Source organism: Neopsephotus bourkii, unplaced genomic scaffold, assembly GCF_033783945.1.
Source record: "Neopsephotus bourkii isolate Nb327-2 ecotype Australia unplaced genomic scaffold, CSIRO-AGI_Nbou_v1 NB_1655, whole genome shotgun sequence".
In the NCBI taxonomy this organism is placed as follows: Eukaryota; Metazoa; Chordata; class Aves; order Psittaciformes; family Psittacidae; genus Neopsephotus; species Neopsephotus bourkii.
Genome location: NW_026902129.1, coordinates 7,416,716 through 7,430,292, shown reverse-complemented (window position 1 = coordinate 7,430,292; position 13,577 = coordinate 7,416,716). Strand labels below are relative to the sequence as shown.

General features: G+C 51.0%; 2 protein-coding genes across 3 annotated transcripts in view; both read left to right on the top strand.

Annotated features, from left to right (window-relative positions):
* Positions 1-13,577, top strand: part of SACM1L (SAC1 like phosphatidylinositide phosphatase) — a 144,023-nt gene that overhangs the window by 75,488 nt on the left and 54,958 nt on the right. The gene's annotated exons all lie outside the window — the stretch shown is intronic.
* The window catches only part of LIMD1 (LIM domain containing 1), a 31,645-nt gene continuing 18,966 nt past the window's right edge, over positions 899-13,577 (top strand). Inside the window, exons 1-2 of the mRNA XM_061374974.1 lie at positions 899-2,047; positions 12,057-12,158. Coding sequence (XP_061230958.1) covers positions 1,000-2,047; positions 12,057-12,158 — 1,150 coding nt within the window. The 5' untranslated portion in view covers positions 899-999. The remainder of the gene's footprint in view (positions 2,048-12,056; positions 12,159-13,577) is intronic.

Genomic DNA, 13,577 nt, shown 5'->3' with positions numbered 1-13,577 from the left:
CAGAAGGGTCTACAAGTCCGTGTAGTATTACAACTCCAGCCTAGTAGAGGGTTTGTCTGTTCGGTTGGCAATACCCGAGTCTCACAGAAAGGATAAATCCAAGCATGAAACTTCAAAGGTGTTTTGCTGCCTAACGCTGGCTGCAAGCGTTGTGAATTCAACACCAAAATGCCTTTGAGTCACTTGGCTGCGATTCCCCTTCGGAGGCGCTTTGCCATCAGGCGTGCAGAGCCTGGGAGGAGGCCAAGCCTAGTGCGGCGGGTCCCTATCCAAAGGGCTTCAGCGTCCTTTTCCATGTCATCCGCACTGTTCTGCAGACAGCTGATCTGACAGGGGCACCTCATCCGGGGCTGTAGTGAGGGGACGAGGGGTGATGGGTTCAAACTGAAACGGGAAGTTCAGGTTAGATCTAAGGCAGAAGCTCTTCCCTGAGGGTGGTGAGGCGCTGGCACAGGGTGCCCAGAGAAGCTGTGGCTGCCCCATCCCTGGCAGTGTTCAAGGCCGGCTTGGAGCAACATGGTCTAGTGTGAGGCGTCCCTGCCCATGGCAAGGGCTCGAAGCTGGAGGAGCTTTAAGGTCCTGTCCAACCCAAACCTTTCTATGTTTCTATGAATCGCGGAATATAGTAGGAATATAGTATACTTTCTATATAGTATATAGTAGATTTATATAGTGTGTATATATATAAATATAGTAGGAAACTACAGTTTGCTCCTATAAAGACTATGAAAGGATTTAATCCCCGTTTCACGCCTTGGAAGAGATTTGTGGCGGGCTGGGGGCGTGGCCAAGGCGGGTGGTGGCACCGGCCACCACCCGCCCCCTTGACCACGCCCCCAGCCTCCCTTTGGCCACGCCCCCAGCCCGGCCCCTCCTTGCACTGGCGCGTCAGGCGTGAGGCGGCTCGCGGCGGGAGAAGTTCCCTGATCCCGTCGGGAAGGAGGAAGAGGAGGAGGAGGAGGAAGGCGGGGGTCAGCCCACTAAAAGCCGGTCTAAATCATGGCCAAGTACGACGATCTAGGTCTGGAAGCCAGTAAGTTTATCGAGGACCTCAACATGTACGAGGCCTCCAAGGATGGTCTCTTTCGCGTGGACAAAGCTGCCGGCAACAACCCCGAGTTTGAGGAGACCAGGCGGGTGTTCGCCACCAAAATGGCCAAGATCCACCTCCAGCAGCAGCAGCAGCAGCAGGAGGAGATGCTGATGGCCGCACTGAACGGAGGAACTGCTTTCAACCCCCCCCGTCCCTCCCTGCCTGTGGCACGGGGCTCCAAGCCACCACCGGCCGCCGCTGAGGGGTCGCGCCTGAGGCCGTATGATGGAGGTGAAGCCCCGGGCAGCCAGGCTGGGCGCTGGGGATGGGAAGCGGAGCCCAACAGGATCCCCAAACCCCATGTGGGGCACAGGGAGCAACAGGCTGGGACCCCCAGTGACCCTCAGCCCTACCGTGGTGGGCAGGAGAATGGCAGCAAGGGGCATGAGCCGGTGGCAGCCGGGCAGAGATCCTCCTTCTCGCATGCCCGGGCCCCCGCGGCACCTTCGGCAGGGACAGAGGATGGGGTACCGGGGGCCCTGCTACAGCAGAGGTCCTCCTCCTTCTCAGCCCCCAGGGCCGGAGGGGACAGCAGCCACCTGTGGTGCCAGGGCGTCCCGCTGTCCCTCCCCACCGGCTCCGCGCCTGCCGCCCCCAGCGTGGACTACCAGCACACCACAGCTTACGCCAGCCCAGCCGGACACTTGGTGGCCCACGGTCAGAACCACCGGGCCAACGGCAGCAGTGCAAGCCCCGAGCCGGGCGCCTCACGGCTGGCCTCACGTGGAGTGACGGCTTCGGATGCTCCACAGCCGCTTTTCTCCGAGGGTGTGAGCGGCCCCCGGTCGGACACCGGGCACCCCGAGGGCTCCAGCACGGCCAAGGTGAAGCTGCCCTGCCAGACTCTCCTTCCGCAGCCGGAGCAAGGGCCATCGGCGGCTGAGCTGAAGCTGGAGGCGCTGACCCAGCGCCTGGAGCAGGAGATGGATGCTCGGCCGAAGGCTGATTACTTTGGTAAGCAGGCAGTCTGCCAGGCGGCGTGAAAAGGGTTCGTTGCGAGGTGTCTCTGCAGGGTTCGCACCTGCAGGGTTGTGTTTGCCTGTATGCCTGCTTGGTTTTGCTTTCTCAGTTGCCTGGGGCCATGAGGTGTTATTTTATTTATCACAGGGATAGGAGGCTCTTTCTCCTGGTTCACCTTTTTCTTTAAGCCTGCCTCTTAAACTTTGAAGCCAATGTGGTTTAGCAGCTTTGGGGAGGACAGAGCTGACAAGAAGCTGGAGCAGCATCTCTCGAAAAGCCCTTTGCTCTTTGCAGGGGAAGGGCACAGAGCCCCGGGGAGGCTTGGTGGTACTCTCCATGGCGGTGGCCATGGCTGGGTGTGCTTGCAGGATCTGTTGAAGAGGAGTTGTTTGGAGATGGGAATGGTGGTGGTTTCCCAAACTTGCCAGGATTTCCCCACCAGCCCCAGGTGCTGGTTCCCAACAGCTGTGAAAGGATCAGTGCACCCTGAAGACAGCAGGTGAACAGGCACAGTCCTTCCTAAATCTCAAGCAGTCCATTGAGACAAAGGGGCACAAAATCACAAAATGGAATACAGAAACCTTTAGAATTAGTTTTAAAACTTTGTTGGCAAGTTTGTTCCTGGAGTTTTCTCCGAATCACCATGTCTCCTGCAGAGGTTATCATTGGTGCTTGGCAGTGAAAAGGGACCACCTGCATACGAGGATTTCCCAGTGGGAATATTAAATGTCTTGCTGGATTAAACCAATTTATTGTCCCAGGATGGCAGAAGGTTAGGGGCAAATCAAGTGTTTCCTTTCCCTGCCTCACCACTTTGCAGTTTAATAGCAGATGAGATAGCTTGGCTTTGGGGAGGAGGGAAGATGAAGTTTCTGAGAAGGCTGTGAACTCCGCAGTTAATTTAAGGAACGGCAGGAGCAGGTCTTAGTGCATGGATTTTCCTCATGAGTTTAGACCTGCGGTCAGAGAAGTAGAGGCAGGGCTGGATTAAACTTTTCAACCTGGTGCAGAGGGAGGGTTGTACAGGGTCCGGTCCGGCGGGGTCGGTGGGTGGCTCAGCAGTGGTCTGTGCACACAGGAGCAGCCATGGGCTTCACACTGGGCTTTGGGGACGTAGCTGGCGGGACCACGTTGCAAACTATGTGACAAAATGTATTTCTTGGCACCGGGCAGTGGTAATTGCCCTCAGAGGGCTTTGCTGGGGTTGTTTGTCTTGGTGTCGGAATCTGGATGGAGCCGTGTGGCAGGGCAGACACGTCTGCGTTCTGTCGCAGGAAAGTGATGTGTCGAGCTGCTGCGCTCGGAGCGTTTGCGGCTGGAAACGTGTTTTGGCGCTTTCCGTCCTGCGCAGGCAGCGCTCGGTTTGAATGAGCCTTGTCTGGGGGTGGGGGCTGACGGTTGTGGCAAGCAGCTGATAACAAAGATGGGGTTGGAACAAAAGTCTCGCCTGCAGCAGTGCTCAAAAATAGGGATATAGCGGCGGGGGGAGGCTTTTGTCCTGCGGGAAATGTGTAGTGAAGCAGGAGTGATTCTGGCAGCACAGCACGGAAGAGTCCTGCTGGTCTGGCAGCTGAGTTATAGGTGAGCCCCGGGCAGGGAGGGGAATGGAGGCTGCCTGATCCCTGCGGAATTCCCTTGGCATCCTCCTGGCAGGAGGTTTCACACCAGGGTGTAGCGTTTGAGAAAGCTGGGAAGGAGGAGAGGGAAAATCAGAACAATGCAAGAAGTAAAGTTGTTTGCAGCCTCAGCGCTGTGGGGGAAGGCTCAGCAGATCTACCCTGTAGAGGACCAAGGAGCAGGAAAGGGCAAGTACCAAGGTACTTCAATGCTGGCCCTCATTCCCCTTTCTCACTTTTATTTTCATTTATCCATAGTCGCCCTACTTCCTTTGGAGGGATAAAGGACCCAGCTGGTGTTCTGAATCTCTTTGCTATGCTGTGCCCTCAAGCTAGCAAACCTTAGGATGGAAAATAATACTTCTGTACAACAGTGATAAAAAGGATCAACAGTTTGTTTTGTTTCAGGCTTTCCCCCAGTGAAGGGAAGTCTAATGTAACAACTTTGCAGTACTGAGACAGGAAGTGAAACCAGGACTGAAGCGTGAATGACCAAAGTGTTTTATCTAAAATGCTTACATCTCTCATAATTTTGAGTGCTGCTTTTGTAACAAAAGGATATTTTAAAGACAGGTTCTTCAGTTTGTCTTGTTTTTCCTTCACTGAGTGAAAATGAGTGTTTGTAGAGGAAAACCTAGGAAACGGTAAGCTAGGGACTAGACATAATGTAGGTAGGACGCCCTGCTGAGAAGTAACAGACAGTCTGGTTACTTGTCAGCACCAGCTTGCTATACAGAATACTTTGGTGTGCTCCAAGTACGTATAACAAGGAAAGAACCAAACAAAGCCAAGAGAGTTTTAATTATTCTGCCTTTTTAATAGCGGCCTGTGTGAACAGCATGGGCTGCACATGTCCCTGGAGGCATCTGGATTCTCCAAGAATGCTTTTGCAGTGCTGACTTGATTTATGTGGGCTTTCGAGGAGGACTTAGGCAATCTCAGGTATCACCCAGGACTTAACTTGGTGGGGGAAGTCCTGAAATTGCCCCCTAGAGAGGCTGGTTCCCATTCAGCAGAGAAGGGGCCTCATGTCCCTTGAAGGTGTCGCTGGAAGCCAGCTTTATTTCTGTTCAGGTTTTTGGTGTACCATTTCCAGGGGCCATCCAGCAGTGAGGCACCTGAATCCCACAGATGTTCCTTTGGATACGCCAGCCTTCATCTAACTTGGTGAATTGAAAGATCAGTTAAGTAGGAGGGACTGGGGGAGTTGCGGCTCCTCTACTAGCACCATATTTCGGGTTAGGTGAGGTGACACCATAGCGAGGAGTGGTACTGGATGAGTTTCCAGGTAAGACCTGGGCTGGTGCACAGCCAAACCGAGGAGCTGCCTGGAGGTGACTTGATAGGGAAGAGGCCTGGCTGAGGAGCAGCAGGATCTGCAGGGAGGTTTTACCATTGTTTTAGCTAAGCCTGTGGTACCACACAGCTCCTTGGTCAGCAGGCACGGGTGGGTGATTTTAGAGATGTAACACATAACATCATGGTTTTATGTGTGCTTATTTCACAGAGCTAGATGAAATCTCCATCTGATGAGGACTATCTACACCCTTATCTAGAGCTTTTAAAAAAACCCCAATTCATTAAATAGTTTTCTTATTATAAATATTTGTTAGGTGTTGATCAAGTTCTGGCTTCTCTTTTGTTTAGAGCAGAGCTGGTAAGTTGCAGGTATTTTAGGAGGGCCCCAGGCATCTTGTTTTGCAGTGAAATATTGGGATGCTTCCCAGCAGTCAGGCAGAGTAAGGTCTGCTAGTGAAGTCTGCAGTTTTCTTTTCCCCTTGGCAGAAGTAGAGCAGTAGCTGGATGACTGAACCCTGTGGAGACCTGGAACCCCAGCACCTCTGAATTGGCGTGATCAGCTTGAAGGCCAGCAGTGCTCTTTTGAGGTCTTGTCTACAGTGAAGTTAGTGTCTTACCACTGCCAAAACCACAACTTGTTTAAGGCTGTACACACCTGTGGACTTTACTGAACTGTGCTGCTGATGGTACACCAGGATGCTTTGGTGGTATCAAGGGTAATTTCAGGGCTGCTGAGTGGAGAATTTCTGGTTAAAATGAAAGTTCTTCCGAGGTTTCTTTTGTATTTGGATGATGATAATGATGTTTCCACTGGGAATGAGCAGAAGCATCCATTACTGCCTGCTCCTAGGCTAGAAGAAAATCACAGAATCATAGAATGGTTTAGGTTGAATCATCCAGTTCCAACCCCCCTGCCATGGGCAGGGGCACCTTCCACTAAACCAGGTTGCTCCTGGCCTTGAACACTGCCAGGGATGGGGCAGCCACAGCTTCTCTGGGCACCCTGTGCCAGCGCCTCAGCACCCTTACAGAAAGAACGTCTTCCTTATATCTAACCTCAATTTCCCCTATGTCAGGTTAAAGCCATTCCCGCTTGTCCTGTCACTACATGCCATTGTAAAAAGATGATGCCTGCCTGCAGCACAGAGGAGGGGGAGGCAGGATGAGGTGGGTCCTGGGTGGAATGAGGAAAGCTGGAAGGATCACAGCATGTGGGCTGGTGGGTGTGTGCAGGTTGCAAAGTTTATCTCACTGCATGGAACCAAACAAATATGTATTTGGGATACAGCTCCTCACGATTACAGCAGTGTGTGTGCTTCTCCTCCCTTCCTCTGGGGACCTCAGCTGGGCTTGCAAGCTAAGGAAAAGTCTACCAAAAGGAAAGAAAAAAGGAGGCAGAGGAGCAATAGGTCTTTCAGCCAGGATATTGTGGCAGCGGGGACTGAAAGGAATAGGAGCCTCATTCATGTGGCACTGGAGTTAACATTATCTCTGACATTGCTATAGGGTACTTAAAATGTCACTGACGTGAGTTTGATGGCATTTTTATACTTTGCTGGCAGTGTGTACTTGTTCTGCAGCTAAGTCAGGGGGTCAGGAACATGGCGTGCAACAATGGTACAGAAAAATTGCATTTACCAGCCCTGTGGTTCTTTGGGCAGGAAGTACCTGCGTGTCTTTGCTACCGCTGAGTGACAACCCAGTCACCCAGTGGTGAATGGCACCAAACTGCCAGGTTTTTCAGGCACTGAACCTTACACGGGCCTCCAGATCTCCTTGAAATCCACTCTTCAGCAAGAGCGATTGCATAGTAGTGGGTAACAGCACAGTAGTGGGTAAAGCACACAGTGTGTGTGATTTAGAATTGGATTTAGAAATGACTGACTTAAGGTGAGCCATGGGGAGGTGGCATCAGGTTCTGGAGATGGTCTGAAGTAAAACCCAAAGAACTGAGCATCGCATTGGGTATGACAGGGTGAAGGCTTTTCTCAGCAGAGTCTTTGGAAAATGTGAGTGCAAGTGGGGGGCTTGGTTCTCCTGGAATAAATAGATGGGTTGCAGAAGCTGTGTATTCAAAACGCAGAAGCTGTGTCTTCCAAAGGGTCCTCATGAAGGACTACCAGGAGGTATCAGGGGATGCTTCTGAATTAGCCACTTGTGTGGCTGGGCAGATGGGAAGGATGATACAAGAGGTATGGATGTGCAAAGGTTCTGGAGTTTCTTCCATGTGCAGCTGTGCATTCTTTGCTATCAATCCAGGCTCCTGTAAGGAGGGGGCAAAAACCAGTTATGTGTGATGGAGAAGAGTCAGGCTAGTTCTGGAAGTGCTGCGTGTATGGAGTAAGTGGAAAGGGTAGGACAGACTTACTCTTCCAAGTGCTGTTTCTGCATTAGCTACATATGCAGAGGCACACTACCAGGATGACCCTGCTGCTGCATTCCTCTTATCTGGAGCTCGACTGACACGGCAAGGAAATCTCACCACTGAAGCAGCACACTGTCATGTGTGACCCTCCAAAATTAAACAGCAGTTATAGCAAACCCAACCAGGAGCATGTGTAGCAAAGCTTGGCTCTCCTGGATATTGCTGAGAAAGGGGATACTGCTGAAAAGTTAATAGTAACTAACTGAGCTCTTTTTGGTGAGCATGAAATAACACCACTTAGAGGAAAGGCTTTGAATCAGGCAGTAACTGGAAATGCACTTGTTGAACTTAGAAGGTGGCACTGACATCTGAGGCTGAGCACCCTCTTCGCTTTCATTTCTGACAGTCCTTGAGGTCTGCATCGGGCCTGTTTCATCTTGTGTGCTGAGGCTGTTCCCAGTGGCAGCCCTCCTCCTGGTTTGCAGTGCTGAGACAGAATACGGCAGGCACTGGAAAGTGGCTTCCAGGGCATGTTTTCGGTCCCAGCTCTGCCCCAAAGGTCCCTTTGTTGAGGCACTCAGCTGCAGCGCAGGCGGTTACTTGCCGCATGATGCAGAAGGGAACAGAGATTCCTTTGTTGTGCGGGGCCCGGCTGCCCTGCTAGCAGAAATTGAGCCGAAATCAGCAATTCCCATCTCTTTCCCTTTCCAAATCTGGCTCCCATTCTGCCAGTGTGCTCAAGCGTGAATTTACCTGTGCTGCGCATGTGTTTCAGGCTTGTCATCTTCGTGGCTAAAAGAAACCTTTTATTTCTCCTTAATAATGCCTTAATAATGCCTTAATAGCATTATCTGAGGTTCCACGCTGTCATTTCAGAGGGGATATCTACTCAGGTCACTGCTTGCATAAACCATGGCTCTTGGGATCCCTCTGCTTCCAACTGAGGACAGGAGTTGTTGCTAAAAGCTTCTCTGTGCCAAGAAAATCACCCAGAGCTGCTGACTCTTGTCAGCGGCATGTGGGGCTGGCGGGCTGCTGCTGGCCAGCATTTTAACTCTCCTCCCTGGCTAGCAAAAAGCACGCTCAGCACTCTGTCAGGAAATCACTGGAGCAGGGCACAGAGCCTGTTTTGCAGCAGGATGGGGCTGGATGTGGCCTGCCCTGTGCTGCACTGCTTTCCATCAGGCTCACTTCACGCACGTGTTCACCGTACACTGTCAGCAGCAGGTATTGCTTTTTGCTTGCATAGCCTAAGCTGGAAGAACGGGATCATTGTGGCAGCAGGGAGTGAGTGGGAAATAAAGTAAAACAAAAAAGTGGAAAGGAAAAATCAGTAAGAGCCACTTCTTTTTCCCCTTTTAGGCCAGGTGCGCGAGTGTCAGAGATGAAGGCTCAAGCATGTTGCTTAAAATACTTCAGAATGTTATATTTTGAGGAAGCAAAGGCTCATTTCTAGAATAATTCCAGTTGCTCTTGAGATTTAATTGGCTTTCAAGTAAGATTTAGCAGATACAAGTGTAAAGATAAACTCTACACAGATTTGCCATAATGCCATTTTTCAGTTGTCAGCCTTGCCACAGGACATCTATAAATATTTATAGTAATGCTGGTTCTTACATAGTTGTGAAATTCAGTACATTACAGATTTTATAGACAACATTGTCCATTTATTTTAAAAGCCCTTTCATTCTGTGACTTTATTTTCTATGTTTTAAAGGCTGAAATAAATATTTAAATAGGTGGATGGAAGGTTCCATCGGGGAATGAAATGGGGCATGTAGTGAAAGCAAGGAGGCAGGATGATTGGGATGGTCCAGGGGCAGGAGATGGAGGAGGGTTTGAGTATGGATGCAAGACCCCAGGCAGCTCCTGCAGGATGTGGCCAGAATATTATCTGTCCTGTTGGCAAAACCACAGGGGTAGTGCCTGTGCTCTAAAACTTAAATGGGATGGACAGGAGACATCAGAGGCAATTTCTGCCCTCCATGGGATTTGCATTAAGGTATTTATATAGTGGTTTTAGATGCCTGCCAGCATCTTTAACGTGCGCTGAGCCTGTCCTCAGCTGCTGCCTTCAGCGTCCTGCTTCGTGGTGTTCATCCATACTGAGAGTCACCCACTGCTTTCTGGAAAGGAGGAATCGGAGCATGCTGGCAACTTTTTCTGGAGCAGCCGCTCCTTGGCACAGAGAAGGGGAAAATGCAGCTCTTACAGTGCAGTAAATCCATTGGTTCTGTGGAAAGCTTAGTGAGTGTCATAGAAAGAAGGTTTTGAGCAGCAAAACTTGCAGGTTTCCTGCTCTCCAGACTTTCTGCTTGGCATTGCTGTAGTCAAGAGGGAATTTTGCAGGGTAGCCATTAGCTCTTGTGTAAGATGACTGCACAGCCGTACGGGCTGCTGCTGAATGCATGCACTCTTGGGGCAACACATCCATTTGAAAAGCCACATTTTGTCATCCTTATTTTCTCTTGTCCCTTTTGGTATTTTTTATAATGCCTGCATGATTTTATCTTTTGCCTGCTTGAGGTGTTTCTTTCAGTAAATGAGATAAATCTGCTTGATTCAGAAAGAACCAGCGAGTTTTGCTAACTTGGTGCCAGTCTGCTGCTGGGGTAGGCTCACAGCCAAGCTAGCATTTCAGTTCAGGTCAGGTTTGGACAAAGCAGAGTAACTCATTACTCTCTGCAGCGTTCTCTCCAGGTCTGTGGCAGTTTGGACTCTGGCTCTGAGTGCAGTGGAGCTTGGAGCAGCGCTAGGATAGCTTTCAGCGTGCTAGTTGAGTGCACGCAGGCAGCTGCAGCACAGAAAGCCAGCTCTGCTCTGGGAAAATGAAGTATCTGCTTTTCAGCAGCTCTGTGTGTGCGATTGCAAAGGGCTCCCAAGTGTTCTTGTCCATGTAATGTGAAAACTGATGGCCGTAGCTATAAGCTGAAGGAGGAGTTTGTTAAGCACCCTGGGAGTGCCAGCGTGGTGCTGCTGGGGTTGGGAGTTACTTTTGAGCACTGTCGTAAGTAGGTGGCTGGGTTTCTTCCTAACTTTGACCAGACCTTTCCAATTACTCCAGAGCTTGTGGTGCCCTGAGAGAAGTGAAGTTTTGTTAACCACAGCATGACTAAGGATCTCCAGCAAGATGATGCTGTACCTCTTCCTGGGCCAGCAGGACCGAGAAGTCCCTGACAGTTCCTGCCCCAGGGAGTTTTGGGATCTGGGGAGACTGGGACTGAGCAGCAGTGGAAGGAGGGACCAGGAGGTGAAGTCACATCCACAGGGTTGTCATAGACCAAAGGCAGAAGCACATCTTCTGTTTGTCCTACCCCATTTGGGTAGATCCAGGGTTATTTGCTTAAACACAGATTGAAGTTGCTCATTTAGAAGTAGCTAAAGGGTGATGCTGCTTTAAAACTGGTCTGTCGCAATCATAGCGTAATGCCTGGAGTTAGTAAACTGCCTTGATGTGTCATTCTCCTTGGACAAGGACTTTCCCTTCCTGGCCACTAATAGTGGTTTTGGGCAGCTTTGCTGCATTTCTCCCTGTAAGGTGGAGGGAGCAGGTCCTGCTAGTGGATTCTGTCAAGGGCATGAAACTCAGCTGTCACTTCTTACTGTTATCAAAAGAGTGTTTCAAGGGCATGAAACTCAGCTGTCACTTCTTACTGTTATCAAAAGAGTGTTATGTGGAAATGTGGTGAGATTTGAGAAGCCCCAGGTGAACACACAACACCCTTTGTGAACCTGCAGTGCTGACGTCTTCTCCCTGCGCATCCTCACCCCCACCACCACTGTGCATCTGCCCTGTTGCCACTTAGGTTGGAGCCCCACACCAGGGTGGGTGCTGGTGGAAATGTGCTTGGCTGTGCTGGCAAGACACTGAGCTGAACAGCTGAGTGTGGTCATCTTCTCCCTCCTCTGGAGCTCCAAAGCTGACCCTCGTCTGTAGGTGATGGTGGTGGCAGGAAAGCCTGGGTGTGAGGAGCAGCTTGGACTTGCCCTTGTGACAGTGTATAGCCAGAAGTTGACTGTGTCTTCTTCCCCTGGCTCTCCTTTGCCCTCTGGGCTGCCTGAGAGTCATCCCCTCTCCTGCCATCAGCAGTAGCTATTCTCCAAACTGGTCTGCTTGCCTTGTCCTCCAAGAGGGATGTCTGGACAGGATGCATGGTCTGTATGTAGCGCCTACATGCAGTCTTTGTTCAGATGTGATTGACAGAGGGAAGAGAGGCAAGTGTCAGGCAGCCCAGCTCTGTTTCATTGGGAAGTCCTTAGGGCCTTCAGCAGATGTGAGCAGGGCCTGAAATCATGAAGATTTAAAGGGACTAGGTGGTGTGTTTTCCTCATACCAATTGCAACCAACAAGCTTATTTTATGCAATAAGTAGCAGGAACACTTGGTCTGTGAACAGCGCTGCACACCATTTACTACCACCCAGGCTTTTGGGAGGGTCCTTAAGTGGTTTTAAATGTGTATAAAGGTTGTAGGGAAGGATGGGAGAAGGAAGGAGAAGTTGCTGTGGCCAGTCAGGGCTGTTCTTGATGACTGTCATGACCACTCTTAACAGCATCTTTCAAGGTGGTGACACCAATGTCACCTACATCTTGTGGCTTCAATGAGCCCCCTGGTCCCAAGCTGCCGAGCCACCATGCTGAATTGCAGGTGTGGCCATCCATCAGTGATCCAGCCACCCCACCAGGTCCTGCTTCTGACCTCTGTCTCCCTCTTTCTCTTCCAGGCACCTGCGTGAAGTGCAGCAAGGGGGTCTATGGAGCAAACCAGGCTTGCCAAGCCATGGGCAACCTCTACCACGATGCCTGCTTCACCTGTGGAGCATGCAGTGAGTATCCCCTGTCTGGACTGCCACTGCTGCTTTGGCTTGACATTTTTCTGGCATACAGAGGAAGGGGAAGAAAAGGAGGTGGTTTATTTATGTCATTTGGTTTTGAATGGATTTGAAGGCCAACAGCATCCTGGCCTGTATCAGAAATAGTGTAGCCAGCAGGGCCAGGGCAGTGATCATCAGCCTGTACTGGGCACTGGTGAGGCTGCACCTCAAATCCTGTGTTCAGTTCTGGGCCCCTCACTGCAAGAGAGACATTGAGGGGCTGGAGCAGGGCAACGGAGCTGGTGCAGGGCCTGGAGCACAAGTGTGATGGGGAACGGCTGAGGGACCTGGGGGGTTCAGTCTGGAGAAGAGAAGGCTCAGGGGGGACCTGATGGCTCCCTACAAGTGCCTGACAGGAGGTTGGAGTGAGGTGGGGTCGGTCTCTGCTCCCAAGGAACAAGGGACAGGACAAGAGGAACCGGCCTCAAGCTGCACCAGGGCAGGTTTAGATGGAGCTGAGGAACAATTCCTTCCCCAGAGGGTGCTCAGGCATTGGAACAGGCTGCCCAGGGCAGGGCTGCAGTCACCGTCCCTGCAAGTGTTCACACAGCGTGGAGACGAGGCCTCAGTGCCATGGGTTAGTGGTGGCCTTGGAGTACTGGGAACGGTTGGACTGGGTGAGCTTAAAGGGCTTTTCCAACCTGGTTGATTCTGTGATTCCTGCAAGACATGTAGAAAAGGTACTTTGGATTGTGCCATCCATCTGCCTTCTGGTATGGGGAGCGGTTGTTTTCATTCGTCAGCCACATTTCCTTATTTGTAAGAGTATTTTGTTTTGTTTTTTTCAAAGTGGCAGTGAATATGCCTTAGCTAGCATAAATGTGACATTTATTTGTCACATCAGACTTACAGCCATTCTGGCATTTCAGTCTGCAGACCCCAGGAAGGGCTTCCGGATCGGTGCTGTGCCGAGGGCATTGGCAGTGAGCTCCATGAGTGGTAGAGGCACCTTTTCACATGGGACTGCTGCAGGGTCCATCCAGTGACTGTTTTCATTGGATGTATTACTTCTACTCACTAAAATCATTTTGCTCTTTTGAGGGACCTCTCGCCAAAGCATCCGAGTGCATGAATGACCCAGGTTACACATCCTGCTTCTTTTTTCTCTGGAGAAATGGAGCCATGCCCCGAGATGAAGGACATGTCTCTGCCAGCTTGCTTTCTGGTGATTGCAGGGAGGGAGATGGTTATTGTGCCAAGGTGTCAGGCTGGGAGCAACAATGATGGGCCCTGAGAAGGAGGGTAAATAGTTCAGCTGGCCCCACTGAGCTCCCAGCCACTTGTCAAACCCACATTGGAAGTTTATAGTATCATAGAATGATTTGGGTTGGAAAGGACCTTAAGCTCATCCAGTTCCAATCCCCTGCCATG